Raw genomic sequence first — 17,003 nt, forward strand, 5'->3', positions numbered from 1 at the left:
TTTATTTCATTTAGTTCTGTAACTGTCACCCTGTATTACTCGCGAGCGTAAATCTTGATAGTGCTTGTGCAGTGTCGGCTGCCCCAACATTTACGTGTAGACGAAAAGTGATTCTGTGTTCGATGTTTAGAAATTAGGTGCGAAGTACTGAGGTTCAGTATTTTAAATTGTGTTCCTTTTATAAAGAGAATGCCAACGGTAACTTGTGCACTCCTGCAATTTAATTTAATCTGTAGATATTGCACCCATGGGAGAGATCTTACCGCAAACTTTTCTTTCTTTTGAACTGGCTGAAGTGGTCGTTAATTGAGGTGAAGTTCCTTTTTCTTTTGTCGATATGAATTATCTCTAGAGTTGAATTTATTTAACGGCATCGTTTGAGAGACAATTCCCCAGGTACGGTTCCCCAAGTACCACCTGATACCCTATTTAAATGTGCGCGACTGGGATAAAGGGACCCTGTGATCTATCGAGTTACCGGAGCTCTGATATAATGAATTGATTCATGCTACTGATTTGTGGATAAGGTGCACATTGGCTTAAATTACATGTAACTGTTTTAATATGTTATGGCATGCGTGGTAATAGGATCTTTTCTCTCTTTTAGGGCTCTAAAACCTAAACGTTTCTTTACACCTGTCTAAATCTGCGAAAGGCCTGCTTAGACAACATTCTGAAGGTTTTCAGGATGAGGCTGTTAACTTCTTTTGTCAGATATTGGTTTGCTGTTCTGATGCTGTAATTAAGTTGTTGACTGCAATATAACACTTGTAATCGGAATTTTGTCAGCTACTAGTTCTGAATTAATTGAACTCTGAGGCACAGACATCCTTTTCATAAAAAAATATTGTGATATTTAAGGCGTCTGATGTACTTGTTAGTTATTTTAAACTACTCAGTATTTACCTTATGAGTATTTAAAACCAAATATGCTCAGGCTACCAGCGTGTGCCTTGTATGAAATTATTAGTGTGAAATAAATTGTGAAACTTCATTTGCACTCCCGTATACCCGCATCCTCACCATTTCACTCTGATACTAAACGTAATCTAAAAAGTACCTCAACGTTATATAAGCATGTATCTAAAAGATGTACCCCTGAAAAATCGGGTGATTCTGCTGAAAGTAACTTTGCACGATCGACAACTCGCGCCTCGTCTCCTCGAACAGAATCTTTGGCGTGGAGATGGACGTGGCACGTTTGCCGCAAATGTCATGGAGGCCGTTTCCCAGGAGAGGCAGTGAGTGAACCAGCACGGACAGCGCAAGTATGCAAAACAACTACCCAGCTGTTTGTTCCACAGCCCGTGTGACTTCCAAGTTGACCTGGCTGAGCATCTTCCGGACACGAGAGACGTGCACCGGAAACAGGAGTGGACACATTATTCCTTTTGCCGACCGGGTCTGGAGGCGAGCGGTGGCTCGTCGTCCTCCACAAGTCTCGTGGAGTCTCCAAGTTTTTCCACTGTTCGTCGTCGCACAGCGGCTTTGCATGCTCGTTGAGCTACATTTAGTTCGTTGCTTCGGGTCGAGACCACAAGGCATTCGTAAAGACTGATCTTCCGCCCCAGTGACAGATGTGATAATTGTGGCTTTTCGCTTGCTGCACATTTTGGTGCCCTGCTTCTTCTACACTCCTGGAAATGGAAAAAAGAACACATTGACACCGGTGTGTCAGACCCACCATACTTGCTCCGGACACTGCGAGAGGGCTGTACAAGCAATGATCACACGCACTGCACAGCGGACACACCAGGAACCGCGGCGTTGGCCGTCAAATGGCGCTAGCTGCGCAGCATTTGTGCACCGCCGCCGTCAGTGTCAGCCAGTTTGCCGTGGCATACGGAGCTCCATCGCAGTCTTTAACACTGGTAGCATGCCGCGACAGCGTGGACGTGAACCGTATGTGCAGTTGACGGACTTCGAGCGAGGGCGTATAGTGGGCATGCGGGAGGCCGGGTGGACGTACCCCCGAATTGCTCAACACGTGGAGCGTGAGGTCTCCACAGTACATCGATGTTGTCGCCAGTGGTCGGCGGAAGGTGCACGTGCCCGTCGACCTGGGACCGGACCTCAGTGACGCACGGATGCACGCCAAGACCGTAGGATCCTACGCAGTGCCGTAGGGGAGCGCACCGCCACTTCCCAGCAAATTAGGGACACTGTTGCTCCTGGGGTATCGGCGAGGACCATTCGCAACCGTCTCCATGAAGCTGGGCTACGGTCCCGCACACCGTTAGGCCGTCTTCCGCTCACGCCCCAACATCGTGCAGCCCGCCTCCAGTGGTGTCGCGAGAGGCGTGAATGGTGGGACGAATGGTGTGGGGAGCGATCTCCTACACTGGCCGTACACCTCTGGTGATCGTAGAGGGGACACTGAATACTGCACCGTACATCCAACCGTCATCGAACCCATCGTTCTACCATTCCTAGACCGGCAAGGGAACTTGCTGTTCCAACAGGACAATGCATGTCCTCATGTATCCCGTGCCACCCAACGTGCTCTAGAAGGTGTAAGTCAACTACCCTGGCCAGCAAGATCTCCGGATCTGTCCCCCATTGAGCATGCTTTGGACTGGATGAAGGGTCGTCTCACGCGGTCTGCACGTCCAGCACGAACGCTGGTCCAAGTGAGGCGCCAGGTGGAAAAGGCATGGCAAGCCGTTCCACAGGACTACATCCAGCATCTCTACGATCGTCTCCATGGAACAATAGCAGCCTGCATTGCTGCGAAAGGTGGATATACACTGTACTAGTGCCGACATTGTGCATGCTCTGTTGCCTGTGTCTATGTGCCTGTGGTTCTGTCAGTGTGATCATGTGATGTATCTGACCCCAGGAATGTGTCAATAAAGTTTCCCCTTCCTGGGACAATGAATTGAAGGTGTTCTTATTTCAATTTCCAGGAGTGTATATCGAACTCAGTTTAGCCTCCTGTTGTTCCTTGTTCCTGCGTCTGGTCAGGATATTTGAGGAGCGTGTCACTCGTATCAGAACATAATAGCTTCTGTTTGGTACTTGACATAGAGCTGTGATTTGATTGTGTATTTTACAATATTGGGGTTTTATACATTTCTTTTCTGTTCAGTGTGTTATTAGTAAGGGCTTCCAATATACAGGGTGGTCCATTGATTCTGACTGGGCCAAATACCTCACGAAATAAGCGTCAAACGAAAAAACTACAAAGAATGAAACTTGTCTAGCTTGAAGGGGGAAATCAGATGGCGCTATGGTTGGCCCGCTAGGTGGCGCTGCCATAGGTCAAACGGATATCAACTGGGTTTTGTTAAAATTAGGAACCCCCATTTTTATTACATATTCCTGTAGTACGTGAAGAAATATGAATGTTTTAGTTGGACCACTTTTTTCGCTTTGTGATAGATGGCGCTGTAATAGTCACACACATATGGCTCACAATTTTAGATGAACAGTTGGTAACAGGTAGGTTTTTTTAAATTTAAATTTTTTTTCAATATAAAATAAAGAAATATGAATATTTTAGTTGGACCACTTTTTTCGCTTTGTGACGAACAGTTGGTAAAAGGTAGGTTTTTTAAATTAAAAATCACAAAGCGAAAGAAGTGCTCCAACTACAACATTCATATATCTTTACGTACTACACGAATATGTAATAAAAAAACGCGGATTCATATTTTAAAAAACGCCGTTGATATCCGTTTGACCTATGGCAGCGCCATCTAGCGGGCCAACCATAGCGCCATCTGGTTTCCCCCTTTAAGCCAGACGAGTTTCGTTCTTTGTAGTCTTCTCGTTTGATGCTTATTTCGTGAGATATTTGGCCCAGTCACTATCAATGGACCACCATATATATATATATATATATATATATATATATATATATATATATATATATATATATATATATATATATATATAGGCAAATATTGTTGCTCGTATTTTGGTGGGTCACATCGTACTTCCAACTTCCAAGCCAAGCTTGTGTTTAGGTAGTTGAGGTTCACCAGCCAATCGTTCGCGTCTTCAATCCACCTATGTTTTCATTCCCGCGCCAGTTCAGTATTTACCGTTTCCACCTCGTGGCGTGATTTGAAGCTGAATCTCGGTTGGCCGCTCAACTTCTTTACTATCAGGTGTAAGTGGGCGTAGAAGCCTTGTCCAATTGCTCTGTTATCTTTCAGTAACTTTTCACAGCTATTTCGTCTACGCTGCCGGCGTGTAATCCGGTAATTTACGTTTTTTACTCGTTTTGCTTAAATATTCGTTGTCTCTTCATCAGCCTAACATTGTACGTTTTTGCCTGAGGTTTGTTCTCACTGGACGCTTAGGAAAGGAGTGTGGTAAGCAGCGTATCGGGACTGCCCTAAGTAATTTCTGATCCATTCATCCTCACCATATTATCCGAAGCATGATGGCTTCATATCAAGCACCTTTAATTATTTTGGTTTCCTTTCAATGAAATCCTTTTTAGGAAAATTTGAATTATTTGTTCTGTTTTGGTCAAATTCATTCTAAAGATCTTATTGGCCTACTTGTTTTGAAGATTGTATGCTTAGAACTTTTAAAGAGGATGTTATCTATCTTAATTTGATGAAATGTTATCTTGCTTCTCTTATTGATATTTTTCTGTAAATATTTCAACAATAGTAACTAGTGACACACACAATTTCCATACTTTTGTAACGAGAATAATATTTGTTGTAAATTTATACTTTCATACTTCATATTCCCATGAATGGCTTTTGGAGAGTTGAGAGCAATTATTTCAATTAACATTACAACCGTTTTGTTATTTAGCCTCACAGAAATATTTGCTAACATTGTTGCTCAATTATCAGCAGTTGTTCTTAAATTTTTATGTAATTATTGGGTTGACCTAATTGATAAAATTATTTATTCTGAGGAGCACTAATAAAAATCTTAATATCAATAATGCTCAATCCTTATTTTGCACAGTCCTTCCACTCCCAGGCAACCTTATTCCAGTAATGCATGCCAATATTCCTATGTCTAAGTTCTGATTTAATCAAAGTTTCTATCTTCATTTTCGCACAACTAGCCATCTTGAAGAAATACACCCTCTGTAAACAGATAACCTGGAAGCCATTTCACTGGACAAGTAAATGGCTAGTGTAACGGTAAGACCCAAGAATCTGATATTTGAAACGCAGAGGAAGGGCTAGTAGTCTTATGCAGCTTGCTGAGCATCCTAATCAACATAGACAGTGATTGACTAAAAGCAGTGCGCTTTCAAAGTGTGTGTGGCAACGGGAGCCGGCATACCCGCAGACTGTGGAGAGATGAAGTGGTGCGAGGCGGAGCAACCGCCGGCGCTCTCGCCTCCAATGGTGACCCTGGCAGGGTCGCCACCAAAGGCCGCAATGTTGCGCTGCACCCACTGCAGCGCCATCTGCTGGTCCTTGAGGCCTGCGTTGCCTGGTATCACCTCATCCTCCAAGCTCAGGAAACCTGTTGGCAGATGGCGACAGAAACGTTTTACATAAAAGTGAAAGAAACATCCTTTTCTTGAAAGATGTTGGACTGTACCAGTATAAACTCAACGTCTCGGAAAATCAATCATACAGACATAGACGAAAAGGGATACTTTAGTGCCCCAGACAAAATCAGCATAGTTTTGGTCTTTTTTTAGCTCATTCGAGCTTTTTGCTGTCGAGGAGATGTCTCAAAATGCCACTACTCCTCACTTTACCACTTTGTCTCAGGATCATACTCAGAGATCAAGGATTCATCACCTGGGAACACACAACTGAACCATTCGTGGTCATTGGCAATCCTCTCAAGAAGATAGTCACACCCATTTCTTCAATTGTGGTTCTGCTCAATTGTGAGGTTCTTTGGCGCCATTTTGGCACAAACCTTTTGCATCTGCAAATCTTCAGTCAAAATCTGATTTACAATGAAGGTGTTTAAGCTTAACAGGTCTCCTATAATCAAATGGCTCTAAGCACTATGGGACTTAACTTCTGAGGTCATCAGTCTCCTAGACTTAGAACTACTTAAACCTAACTAACCTAAGGACATCACACACATTATTGCCCAAGGCAGGATACGAAACTGCGAACATAGCAGCAGTGCAGTTCTGGACTGAAGCACCTAGAACCGCTCGGCCGCATCGGCCAGCTGTCCTGTAATCCTTATCGATAAATATTTGTTGAATCTCACAAGAGCACGCACATGTTCGTCTGTTTTTGAAGTTGAAGGTCTCCCTAAATGAGTTTCATCTTCAACGTATTCCCTGCCTTCCAAAAATTGTTTGTGACAGCGAAAAACGTGTGGTCTTGATGAAGAATGTTCCCCATAAGCCTTATTCAACTTTTCGAAGGTCGCACTCGCGAATTTTCCAAGTATAACAGAAAATTTGATTGCATAATGTTGCTCTAAATTCTGCTGTTCCATTTTCGTACATACAATAATAACACAACTTGACTGATGGTGCTCTGGAAAATCACGTGATGGCTGCATGGAGTTGAAATTCTGAGTGAGCATCTGGAAGGAGCGAACACACCAGTCTACACAAGTAGAACAACACAGCATTGCCATATCGCTCGCAGTGTTGTCGGTCTCATTACTGTTGCCAGTACTGGCGCAAAGCGGTGATGACAGTGCAGTGGTGCCCAGTTGACTGTATGGAATCGTAGCAGTAAGATCAGTCGACTTGGAGATGTGGCACAGTAGCGCTATCGTGTTTGGACGTTCTCAAGACCACACAGTAAATAAAGTTTTTCAGCTGGTTTTTGTTTCGAAATGTACTGTCCAATACTGGGTTACAGTTTCAGAGTATTTACATTTCATTAGCAAGTAGATCGACTCCTACGTAAAAAGATTACTTATTACTGGTTTAACACAAATTGCAGTCTAATGTTCCAAGAAGAAAGGGGTGAGTCCTCATTAGTTACAAATTTTCTTTATTGTTTCTCTCCTTATTTATGACTCTTTGAAACAAATGTAATTATCGAATTTGAAGTGTCACTCCACCTATTCATACTGGGTACAGGAGAAACAAAGGAAAAACATTTATTCTATGTCCTTGAGTAATCACCGAGAAGACATTACATATAAGTGAAGAAATGCTATCCACTTTCATTGACATGCAGAAAGCTTTAGATAATGTAAACTGGCTGGTAATCTTTTATGCCCTCAAAATTGAAGGAAGCTACAGGTACTGAAGTTTACAGGTGGACATCGTGAAGGAAACTGCATGCAGTCCACTTCTGGACTGAAATACCTCGAAAAACTCCAGTACTCAACAATGGAGAAACTCAAAAGCAGCTGAGTGGAGGTATGTAGTGTGGGCTAACGAGTCGCTGCCGGCCGATGTGGCCGAGCGGTCCTAGGCGCTTCAGTGTGGAACCGCGCGACCGCTACAGTCGCAAGTTCGAATCCTGCCTCAGGCATGGATGTGTGTGATGTCCTTAAGTTGGTTAGGTTTAAGTAGTTCTAAGTCCTATGGGACTGATGACCTCAGATGTTAAGTCCCATAGTGCTCAGAGCCATTTAAAACTTTTTTTTTAACAAGTAGCGACTTTGCTCCTTTTCAAATGTTGTGGGGCGTCGAGTGCACCGACAGACTGATGAGACATTTTACCAGAGTGTGTAGAAAATGTATTTCAAGCCAGCCAGTTTTTTGGGAGTGTTTTTTCTGACCATGGCTTGAGTTTACTCATTTAGCTTACCATGAAAGTCAATTATCAGAATGTTTATTGCAACTTTTTCGATGACCAAGTGCTGCCCTTTCTTCTGCGTCTTCATTATGAGAATGCTCGGGGCTCTCCATCTTCCGGTATGACGACAACCGTGTGAAATAGGTTTCGCGCTTATGCTTCCAGTTTATGGAACACTCAGGAACACTATTGCAATTCGACTCACCCACTAACTCATCCAGTATTAGTCCCATAGAAAAGATTGAAAGAATGTGTGATGTTATAAAAGAAATTACTCATATTATTAGAACACTTCGTCATCAGGCCACAAGTGGCCCATCGGGACCATCCGACCGCCGCGTCATCCTCAGATAAGGATGCGGAAAGGAGGGGCCTGTGGTCAGCACACCGCTCTCCCGGCTGTTACGACGGTTTTCTTTGACCACGGCCGCTACTATTCGGTCGAGTAGCTCCTCAATTGGCCTCACGAGGCTGAATGCACCCCGAAAAATGGCAACAGCGCATGATGGCCCGGATGGTCACCCATTCAAGTGTCGGCCACGCCCAACAGCGCTTAACTTCGGTGATCTGATGGGAACTGGTGTATCCACTGCGGCAAGGCCGTTGCCCTCATATTATTAAGGGAGAATAACATTTAATTGGGATTGACTTTAATAGTAGCAAGAGCAAGAGAAGGAAAAATACTGGAGAAATAATAGTGGATTGATGGCAAAGAAATGGAACAGGAAGCGCAAGAAGCTGGTGGTGATAGGTTCCTATGGGACCAAACTGTTCAGATCATCGGTCCCTAGTAGGTTTACACACTACTTAATCTAACTTAAACTAACGTACGCTAAGGACAACACACACACCCATGCCCAAGGGAGGAGTCGAACCTCTGACGGGGGGGGGGGGGGGGGGAGGGGGGGAGCCACGCAAATTGTGGCAAGACGCCTAGACCGTGCGGCTATCCCTCGTGGCAGCACAGGAAGGAGTTTTGAACAGAGGGTAATTTAATCATCGCTGTCACTTGGTTAAAGAATCATGAAAGATGGCTATATACGTGGAGGAGGCCAGGAAACACGGAAGGTTTTAGACTGCTTATATAATGTTAAGATAGAGATACCGGAACAAGATTTGAAACAGTAAGATTTTTCAATGGTAAAGGTGAGCTCTGACATAATTTATTGGTTATGAGCTGTACATTACCAGTAAAGAGTTGGTAAAAAGGTAGGAAATCAAGAAGATGTGACCTGGGTAAGTTTCTTTTCACTTATGGACTTCGGTTGCATGCAAACAGCTAGTCCAAACACACAGTATCTTAAAAAGATAAAAAGCTGCAGGTCCTTGGTGAATGATATAGAGTACATTGTCATGGACAGTTCCAGCATAATAATACAGGCAGCAATACTTCGGCCCCTTACGATAACAGTCAGATTTCAGACACAAATAAACACCAGCACACCACACGCTTATACACGACTCGTGCCCAAACTCAACAGTTACAGTCATGGGTACTTTTTTATTTTTTGAATCATCAGTCTTCTAACTGATTTGATGCGGCCCACCGGGAATTTCTCGCCTGTGCCAACTTCTTCACCTCTTCACCTCTTCGCCCTCAATTACTTGCTGGATGTATTCTAATCTCTGTTTTCCTCTACAGTTTTTACCCTTTACATCTCTCTCTAGTAACACGGAAGCTATTCCCTGATATCTTAGCAGATGTTCTACCATCCTGTCCCTTCTTCTTGTCACTGTTTCCCACACATTCCTTTCCCCACCGATTCTCCAGAGAATCTCCTCATTCCTTATCTTATCAGTCCACCAAATTTGCAACATTTCTCTGTAGCATCACACCTCAAATGTTTCGATTCTCTTCTGTTCCGGTTTTCCCACAGTCCGTGTTTCACTAGCATGCAGTGCTGTGCTCCAAATGCATATCCTCAGAAATCTCTTCCTCAGACTAATGCCTATGTTTGACACCCGTAGACTTACTTCTCTTGGCCAAGAATGCCCTTTTTGCTAGTGCTAGTTTGCTTTTTTATGTCCTCCGTGCTCCATCCGTCATGGGTTATTTTGCCGCCCAGGTAGCAGAATTCTTTAATTTCATCTACTTCGAGATCACCAATGATGTTAAATTTCTCGCTGTTCTCATTTCTGCTACTTCTCATTACTTTCGTCTTTCTTCGATTTAACCTCGATCCATATTCTGCGCTCATTAGACTGTTAATTCCATTCAGCAGATCCCGTAAGTCTTCCTCATTTCCACTGACCAATGTCACAAGGGAATCTTACGATTGATATTCTTTCCCCTGCAGTTTATACCACACTTCTTCTATTTCAGTCATTACTCGTTGATGTAAATACTGAATAGTAGAGCGAAGAACTACATCCCTGTCTTACAGCCTTTTTAATCCGAGCACTTCGTTTTTGGTCTTTCACTCTTATTGTTCACTCTTGGCTCACGTACTTATTCTATATTACCGTCTCTCCCTATAGCTTACCCCTGTTTTTCGCAGAAATTCGAAAATCTTGTACGATTTGATCCCTATTTTTCCACGTCGACAAATCCTATGAATGTGTTCTGATTGTTATTTAGTCGTTCTTCCGTTATCAACCGCAATGTCAGAATTACCTCTCTCCTGCCGTTACCTTTCCCAAAGCCAAACTGACCGTCATCTAACACATCTTCAGTTTTCTTTTCCATGTTTCTGTACATCATTCTTGTCAGCAAATTGGATGCGTGAGCTGTTAAGCTGATTGTGCGATAATTCTCGCACTTGTCGGCCCTTGCAGTCTTTGAAATTGTGTGGAAGATGTTTTTCCGTAAGTCAAATGGTATACCGCCAGATTCATATATTCCACACATCTGTGTGGATAATTGTTGCTACTTCCAGCAATGATTTTAGAAATTCTGATAGAATGTTATCTACCCTTCTGTCTTAAGTCTTCCAAAGCTCTTTTGTATTATGATTCTATTACTGGATTGGCTATTATTTCTTCTTCTGTCACGTCATCAAACAAGTTTTCCCACTCATACAGGCCTTCAGTGTACTCTTTTCACCTATCCGCTCTCACCTCAGTAGGTAACAGTGGAATTCACATTGTAGGCCTTAAGTTACCACCCTTACTTTCACGTACATTAAAGGTTGTTTCTAATTTTCTGTGTGATTAGTCAGTCTTTTTGATAATCATTTCTTTTTCGATTTATTCCCATTTTATGCAGCCATTTCGCCTTAGCTTCCTTGCACTTTCTATTTATTTTATTCCTAAGCGACTTTAATTACTGTATTCCTGAATTATCCTGAACATTTTTTTTTTTTTTTTTTTTTTTTGCATTCTTCTCTCATCAATCAACTGAAATATTTCTCCTGTTACTCATACTTTTTCTCAGTTACCTGCTTTGTACCCATGCTTTTCTTTTCGACGTCTGTAATTGCCGCTTTTAGAGATCATTCCTCTTCAACTGAACTGCCTATTACTAATTTATAAAAGTCTAAATTGTTAGGAAAAAATAGTATTAGCATATGAGAAGGAAGCGTCTGATGCATCTGTAACCTACCATTCATATTCCGTTCTGTATCGAGGGCAGCTGAAGAAAATGTAATTTCCTGCAGCTCCGCAGAGTTGCAATATGGTGATGGTACGAGGAGTAGTCTAGAAAGGTGGTGTCAGTACCAGCTGTGATCGGGCTTCAACCTGGCAGTGACACTCCCATCTCATCTCCTATCCTAGATGCTCGCTATTCAACATACCACTGGGGCTTCAGTATATGCGAATGGACATGTTTGTACTTGATGCCCCAATGCAGATCTTCGGTCTCCCATGCCTTGTTCCATTAGTTTTTGGCTATGTCTCTAACTACTGGGAAGACACTGACTTGTGGGATGCATCGCTCTTGTACTCCATTTGTCGTTGCGTCCTTAGTAGAGATGTGGAACTGCCCTAGAGTGTCGTAAGTAAGAGCAGAATATGATAGTTTTCCTGGTAGCTTTGGTCAGTTAAGATCGCAACCGCAGCACCTGCTCATAGTAATGTTACATACAAATTGTGCGCTACTTCATTTCGATCGCTCCGTTTGCGAAAGCGATCAGTCTTTTACTATGTTCCCCTAAAAACTGAGAGCGGCGAGTGAGGATATATACAGGGCTGCATAACCTAAAGAACATTTTTCTCCTGCAAAGTTATCCTCCTGATAGTTATCGTCATACAGCGGTAGAAAACGCAATTTCCTCAGAAAATAGTAAAATAAATAAAATAAAAAAGGCAAAAGATATATATATCAAACACTTCAGTGCTTCGACGAGCTTAAGCATACGCACCTTTCGCACTTATCGATAGTATCAAGGAACTCTCACCTTTGATCAAAAAGAAGAATATTCTACTGAGTACAACACAATGACAATAATAACATACATTTTTTTATGTTTGCCCATCTAAACTGCACTTGCATCAAAAATAATTGCTTTGGTTACTTAAAAGCGCAGAAGTTACGCAGTCAACCAAGTGTATTACACATAAAATTCAATTTATATTGTATGAGGGAATAAAATACTCAATAGACTAACATCGTAAGATATGCGGTTCTAATTACGTGCAAAACAAACAAACAAAAAAGGAGAGAAGCGGTCGGATCAAAATTTCTCTCACGTACATTCTTCTACGTTTCTTTGCCTGCCAATGCTATTAATACTGCTGGTAATCCTACCATTTACCACGTCATCCAGAAATTGCCGAACTGTAGTTTCGGTAGAGCGCAACTCTAGTCCTTAGTCAACAGCTCGGCTTTCTCGTTCGCCATAATCCCAGCAGGGCTCTCGATCCAGCAAAATGACATCTCCGTAACGGTGTTGCGCATCTCTGATACATCAGCAGCTATTTGGTAACTCATATGAAAATCAATGCTACATTTTCTACGTGCATCCCGAGCCGCACGCTACGGACAGACGCGGCAGATCGAAGCTAGTTGCTGGCGTGTCACGTGGTACACTGCCCCTCTGTACTACGCATCGCCACACTAGTCGCCTCCTTTCGGCAACAGCTCAGCCGATGGGGACGCAAAGGAAAGTTTGCAGAAGTGACTCACCGAACGCGGCGAGCCGGTAGTTGATGGTGACCACGATGATGCCGTGCTCTAAGAAGAAGTCCGGGCCGAAGTCGGCCTGAGTGCCGCCGCCAGCTTCGTAGCCGCCCCCTGGGATCCAGACGAGCACGGGCAGCGGCTCGCTAGCGTTGGTGGCCGCCTCGTGGGGCACGAACACGTTCAGGTAGAGGCAGTCCTCGGAGCCGCCGCCCGCCTGCAGGCACACCGGGAAGTCGCGCTGCACCCTGCGGACGCCTTCCCAGCTGGCTGGCGGCCGAGACCTCTGCACCAGAGACGACTCGTTGGATTATTCAGGATGTGCGGATTATTCGTAAGGTGTTAATTGCCACCTCAAAAAATATGGAGTAAACCGTGAAAGGTGTGTGCTAAGGTCTGATCAGGGTAGATCCAGAAAATAAAGTCGGTAGTTGCCAATGCAAGGTGGAACGAGTATAATATCTTTGAGTAGGGGGGTCTTTGATGGTTAAGAGAGCCGGGCGTGGCAGTAAAAAACCGGGGAGTCGCAGATAGGTGCCCGGAGGAAGCAGACGTGTGGTGACAGCTTTAAGGTAGGACTCGCGCTCTCTGTGTAGTTACCCTAAGCAAACTTTAGCACGTACATCTACATCTACATCTACATCTACATCCGTACTCCGCAAGCCACCTGACGGTGTGTGGCGGAGGGTACCCTGAGTACCTCTATCGGTTCTCCCTTCTATTCCAGTCTCGTATTGTACGTGGAAAGAAGGATTGTCGGTATGCTTCTGTGTGGGCTCTAATCTCTCTGATTTTATCCTCATGGTCTCTTCGCGAGATATACGTAGGAGGGAGCAATATACTGCTTGACTCTTCGGTGAAGGTATGTTCTCGAAACTTTAACAAAAGCCCGTACCGAGCTACTGAGCGTCTCTCCTGCAGAGTCTTCCACTGGAGTTTATCTATCATCTCCGTAACGCTTTCGCAATTACTAAATGATCCTGTAACGAAGCGCGCTGCTCTCCGTTGGATCTTCTCTATCTCTTCTATCAACCCTACCTGGTGCGGATCCCACACTGCTGAGCAGTATTCAAGCATTGGGCGAACAAGTGTACTGTAACCTACTTCCTTTGTTGTCGGATGAGAGAAGATATATAATGATTTCAAATTGGTTTTTGTTACATAGTGTTCAGAGTTAGGATTTGTATGTCCAAGGTTCGACGCAGTAAGCGTTTTGTAAATTTTTTTGTAAGAGTGATTCGTGCTACAAAAATGTTGGAAATGGTAGGTTTTGTGTATGACTTAAAATTTTAACAATATATATATATTGAGATCAACATTGTGTTTAAATCTAACGGCCTGAATCATAATCCACATCCTTTGCTTCTACTGAATATGAAAATGAGTAGTAAAGTTAATGTAAAGAATGTAAATAAAATGAGGCCTCTAGGCAATCAATATATATGTGTAGTTCATGGTTTGAAATCGATTTTGGTATAACTAACGTTATCAGAGCAAAGTTATTTTAAATAATTAATTTTATGCCTTTGCACAATTGGCATTATTCAAGTAAAGATATAATTCATCAGGGCCAAAAGTTAACTTTCCAGTACCATGTTAATGCCATTGCACAAACAGCATTATTCTCTTAAACTTGATTGCCGAGTCAGATACGTGTTACATTTCTGGCAAAATTGAGGAGTGCAAGAAATAAGTTCACAACATACAGGTTTGTTGAATAATTAAAATTAGAACAATCTTATCATTGATACTTTCACAAATAAAAAAAAAAGGATACAATTTTGGTTAGATACTTTCAACCTAAGTCTGCATAAGTTCGTAGCGTTTTTCAAAAATGGCTCTTAGCATTATGGGACTCAACACCTGTGGCCATAAGTCCCCTAGAACTTAGAACTACCTAAACCTAACTGACCTAAGGACATCACACACATCCATGCCAGAGGCAGGATTCGAACCTGCGATCGTAGCGGTCGCGCGGTACCGGACTGAGCGCCTAGAACCGCTAGACCACCGCAGCCGGCTATGTAGCGTTTTTCCATATGTTTAATGAACACAACGGATATACATAACAGACTTTAGTCATCAATAACATATTGTAGTTTCCTTCACTATTTACAACAGCTTGTCAAAGCTGGTGTTACTTTTCGATTAGCGATTGTAGAAACCACGTGATTTTGAAGCGAAGAACTCTCTTAGCCATATTCGAAGAGCATTTTCATCCAGAAAGGATGTTCCGTGAAAGCTATTCTATAGACAGCAGAAAAGGTGAAAATCTGAGGTCAAAAAATTAAATGAATAAGGTGTGTGCCGAATGACTTCCCAACACAACTCCTTTGTATCTTTTTCTTTCACTCTACCAGAATGCGGGCGGGCGTTATCCTGAGGTAGCTTCACTTCACTCAGTATTCCTGATCGTTATCTTGGATTTCGACTGCGAGACGGCTCAGTTGCTGACTATAAATGTCAGCAGTGGTGGTTACACCTCGTGGAAGCAATTCGTGGTACTTAACACAGTCGCTGTTCAACCAGATGCAGAACGATATCTTTTGTGGTTGCGGGCAGGTCTTTGTACGGGAAGTTGCTCTTTTATTTGGGCTCTGCCAATTACTTTCTTATACTTACATTAGCTTCAGGAGACCATTTCTCGTCGCCAGTAACAATACAGGATAGGAACGTTCGATGTTTTTCACGAGCCAGTTAATGACAAGCAAACAGAGATGCACATATAGCCAGCCGCTGATTTATGTGATTTTGGCTTAGAGCTTGCGGTACCCACACACCCGATTTTCTAACCTTCGCCATTGCATGCAAATGTCGCACAATGGTGAAATGGTCACAGTTCGTCACATTTCCCAGTTCTCGAGTACATTGACGTGCAACATTGTGGATAAATGCGTTTAAACGATCTTCATCAAACACCGACTCACTAGTGTCAAAACGATCCTACTAAAGACGAGAATCCATTTTCTTGCCATCCTCTGTCCAATGGCAGTATTCCTATACATGGCGCAAGTGTTTCTAGCTGATTCCGCTTCTCTCACCCCTTTATTGAACTCAAACAGAAGAACATGTCGCAAATGTTCCGATTTCTCCACTTGTCACTCAATTTTCTAGCGTCCAGAGCTCTCCTCACTATCTCCAAATGACAAAATGACAGTACATAAACTCAAATAGCAGCAATATACTACATATTAAAATGACAAGCGATAAATAAACTCTTAGTAACCGTAATATCAACATGCAAAACAAAAATACTACGAACTTATGCATCAATATAATATTTGCCGTCTTCTGTACAGGGTATCTGAAGGGTTTCTTTTGAACTGTCTTTATTTCGTAATCCATTAAGACGGGACGGGCAGGTTTCATGTCTAAAACGAATGGCACAGCACAACTTAGCCCATTCCATAGAGGGCGGACTTGAAACAGGTGACGCCATCGGAGTTATTTTTACTACGCTATCTTCAGCCTATGATGCAATTCAGTATTGTATAGTGCTCCAGAGGACCTACATTATGACATTATTATGGCTTCACAAATATAACTGACACTTTATTGCACAATAAAAATTTCTTTGTTGGGTTTCAAAGAATACGATATCGTTGGAGGAACCAAGGATCATTTTTGTGTCCTGTACTCTTTAAGCGAGCGAGATGGCGCAGTGGTTAACTCATTGAACTTGCATTCAAGAGGACGATGGGTCGAATCCGCATCCGGCAGCCGCATTCAGCCATCAGATTTAAGTTTTTTGTGATTTCCCTGAATCGCCTTAGGCAAATACTGGGATGATTCATTCGCAAGGGTACGGCCGATTTCCTTCCCCATCCTTGCAACACAACGAGCTTCTGCTTCGTCTCTGATGCCTTCAGTGTCGACGGGACGTTAAACCTTAATCGTCCTTCCTTTCTTGTATTCCATAATGTATACACCAGCAACCAACCATGGCCTAAGGTGTGCAAAAGCTTCATATGCGTAGACGACCTTGTGTCAACAATCCAGGCAAATAAGTTTGAGGAGGCATCGCAAGAAAATATTTTGTAGTACAGGGATAAAAATACAGTTTTCATTCTGCATGTGTGAAAGTTTTACAGTGTGTAGATACATCCTTCCCGCTTGTTTTCAAACTTAGTTCAACCTGTTCCCGTGAGTGGGGCCGTCACAGCATGTCTTCAAGATGGCTGCTACACTTGACGTTCGTCAGAAGCAGTGCTGTGAAAAATAGACAGTGGGAAACATCCACAAGAGGTTGAAAAAGGTGTATGGAGATGCTGCTGTCGATCGCA

General features: G+C 43.0%; 1 protein-coding gene and 1 pseudogene across 1 annotated transcript in view; both read right to left on the reverse strand.

Annotated features, from left to right (window-relative positions):
- Positions 1-17,003, reverse strand: part of LOC126281847 (acetylcholinesterase-like) — a 105,954-nt gene that overhangs the window by 57,467 nt on the left and 31,484 nt on the right. The window contains exons 3-4 of the mRNA XM_049981096.1: positions 12,727-13,006; positions 5,263-5,448 (exon numbers count right to left, since the gene is read on the reverse strand). Coding sequence (XP_049837053.1) covers positions 5,263-5,448; positions 12,727-13,006 — 466 coding nt within the window. The remainder of the gene's footprint in view (positions 1-5,262; positions 5,449-12,726; positions 13,007-17,003) is intronic.
- Positions 8,152-8,269, reverse strand: LOC126282709 (5S ribosomal RNA; annotated as a pseudogene).

Source organism: Schistocerca gregaria, chromosome 7, assembly GCF_023897955.1.
Source record: "Schistocerca gregaria isolate iqSchGreg1 chromosome 7, iqSchGreg1.2, whole genome shotgun sequence".
Taxonomy (NCBI): Eukaryota; Metazoa; Arthropoda; class Insecta; order Orthoptera; family Acrididae; genus Schistocerca; species Schistocerca gregaria.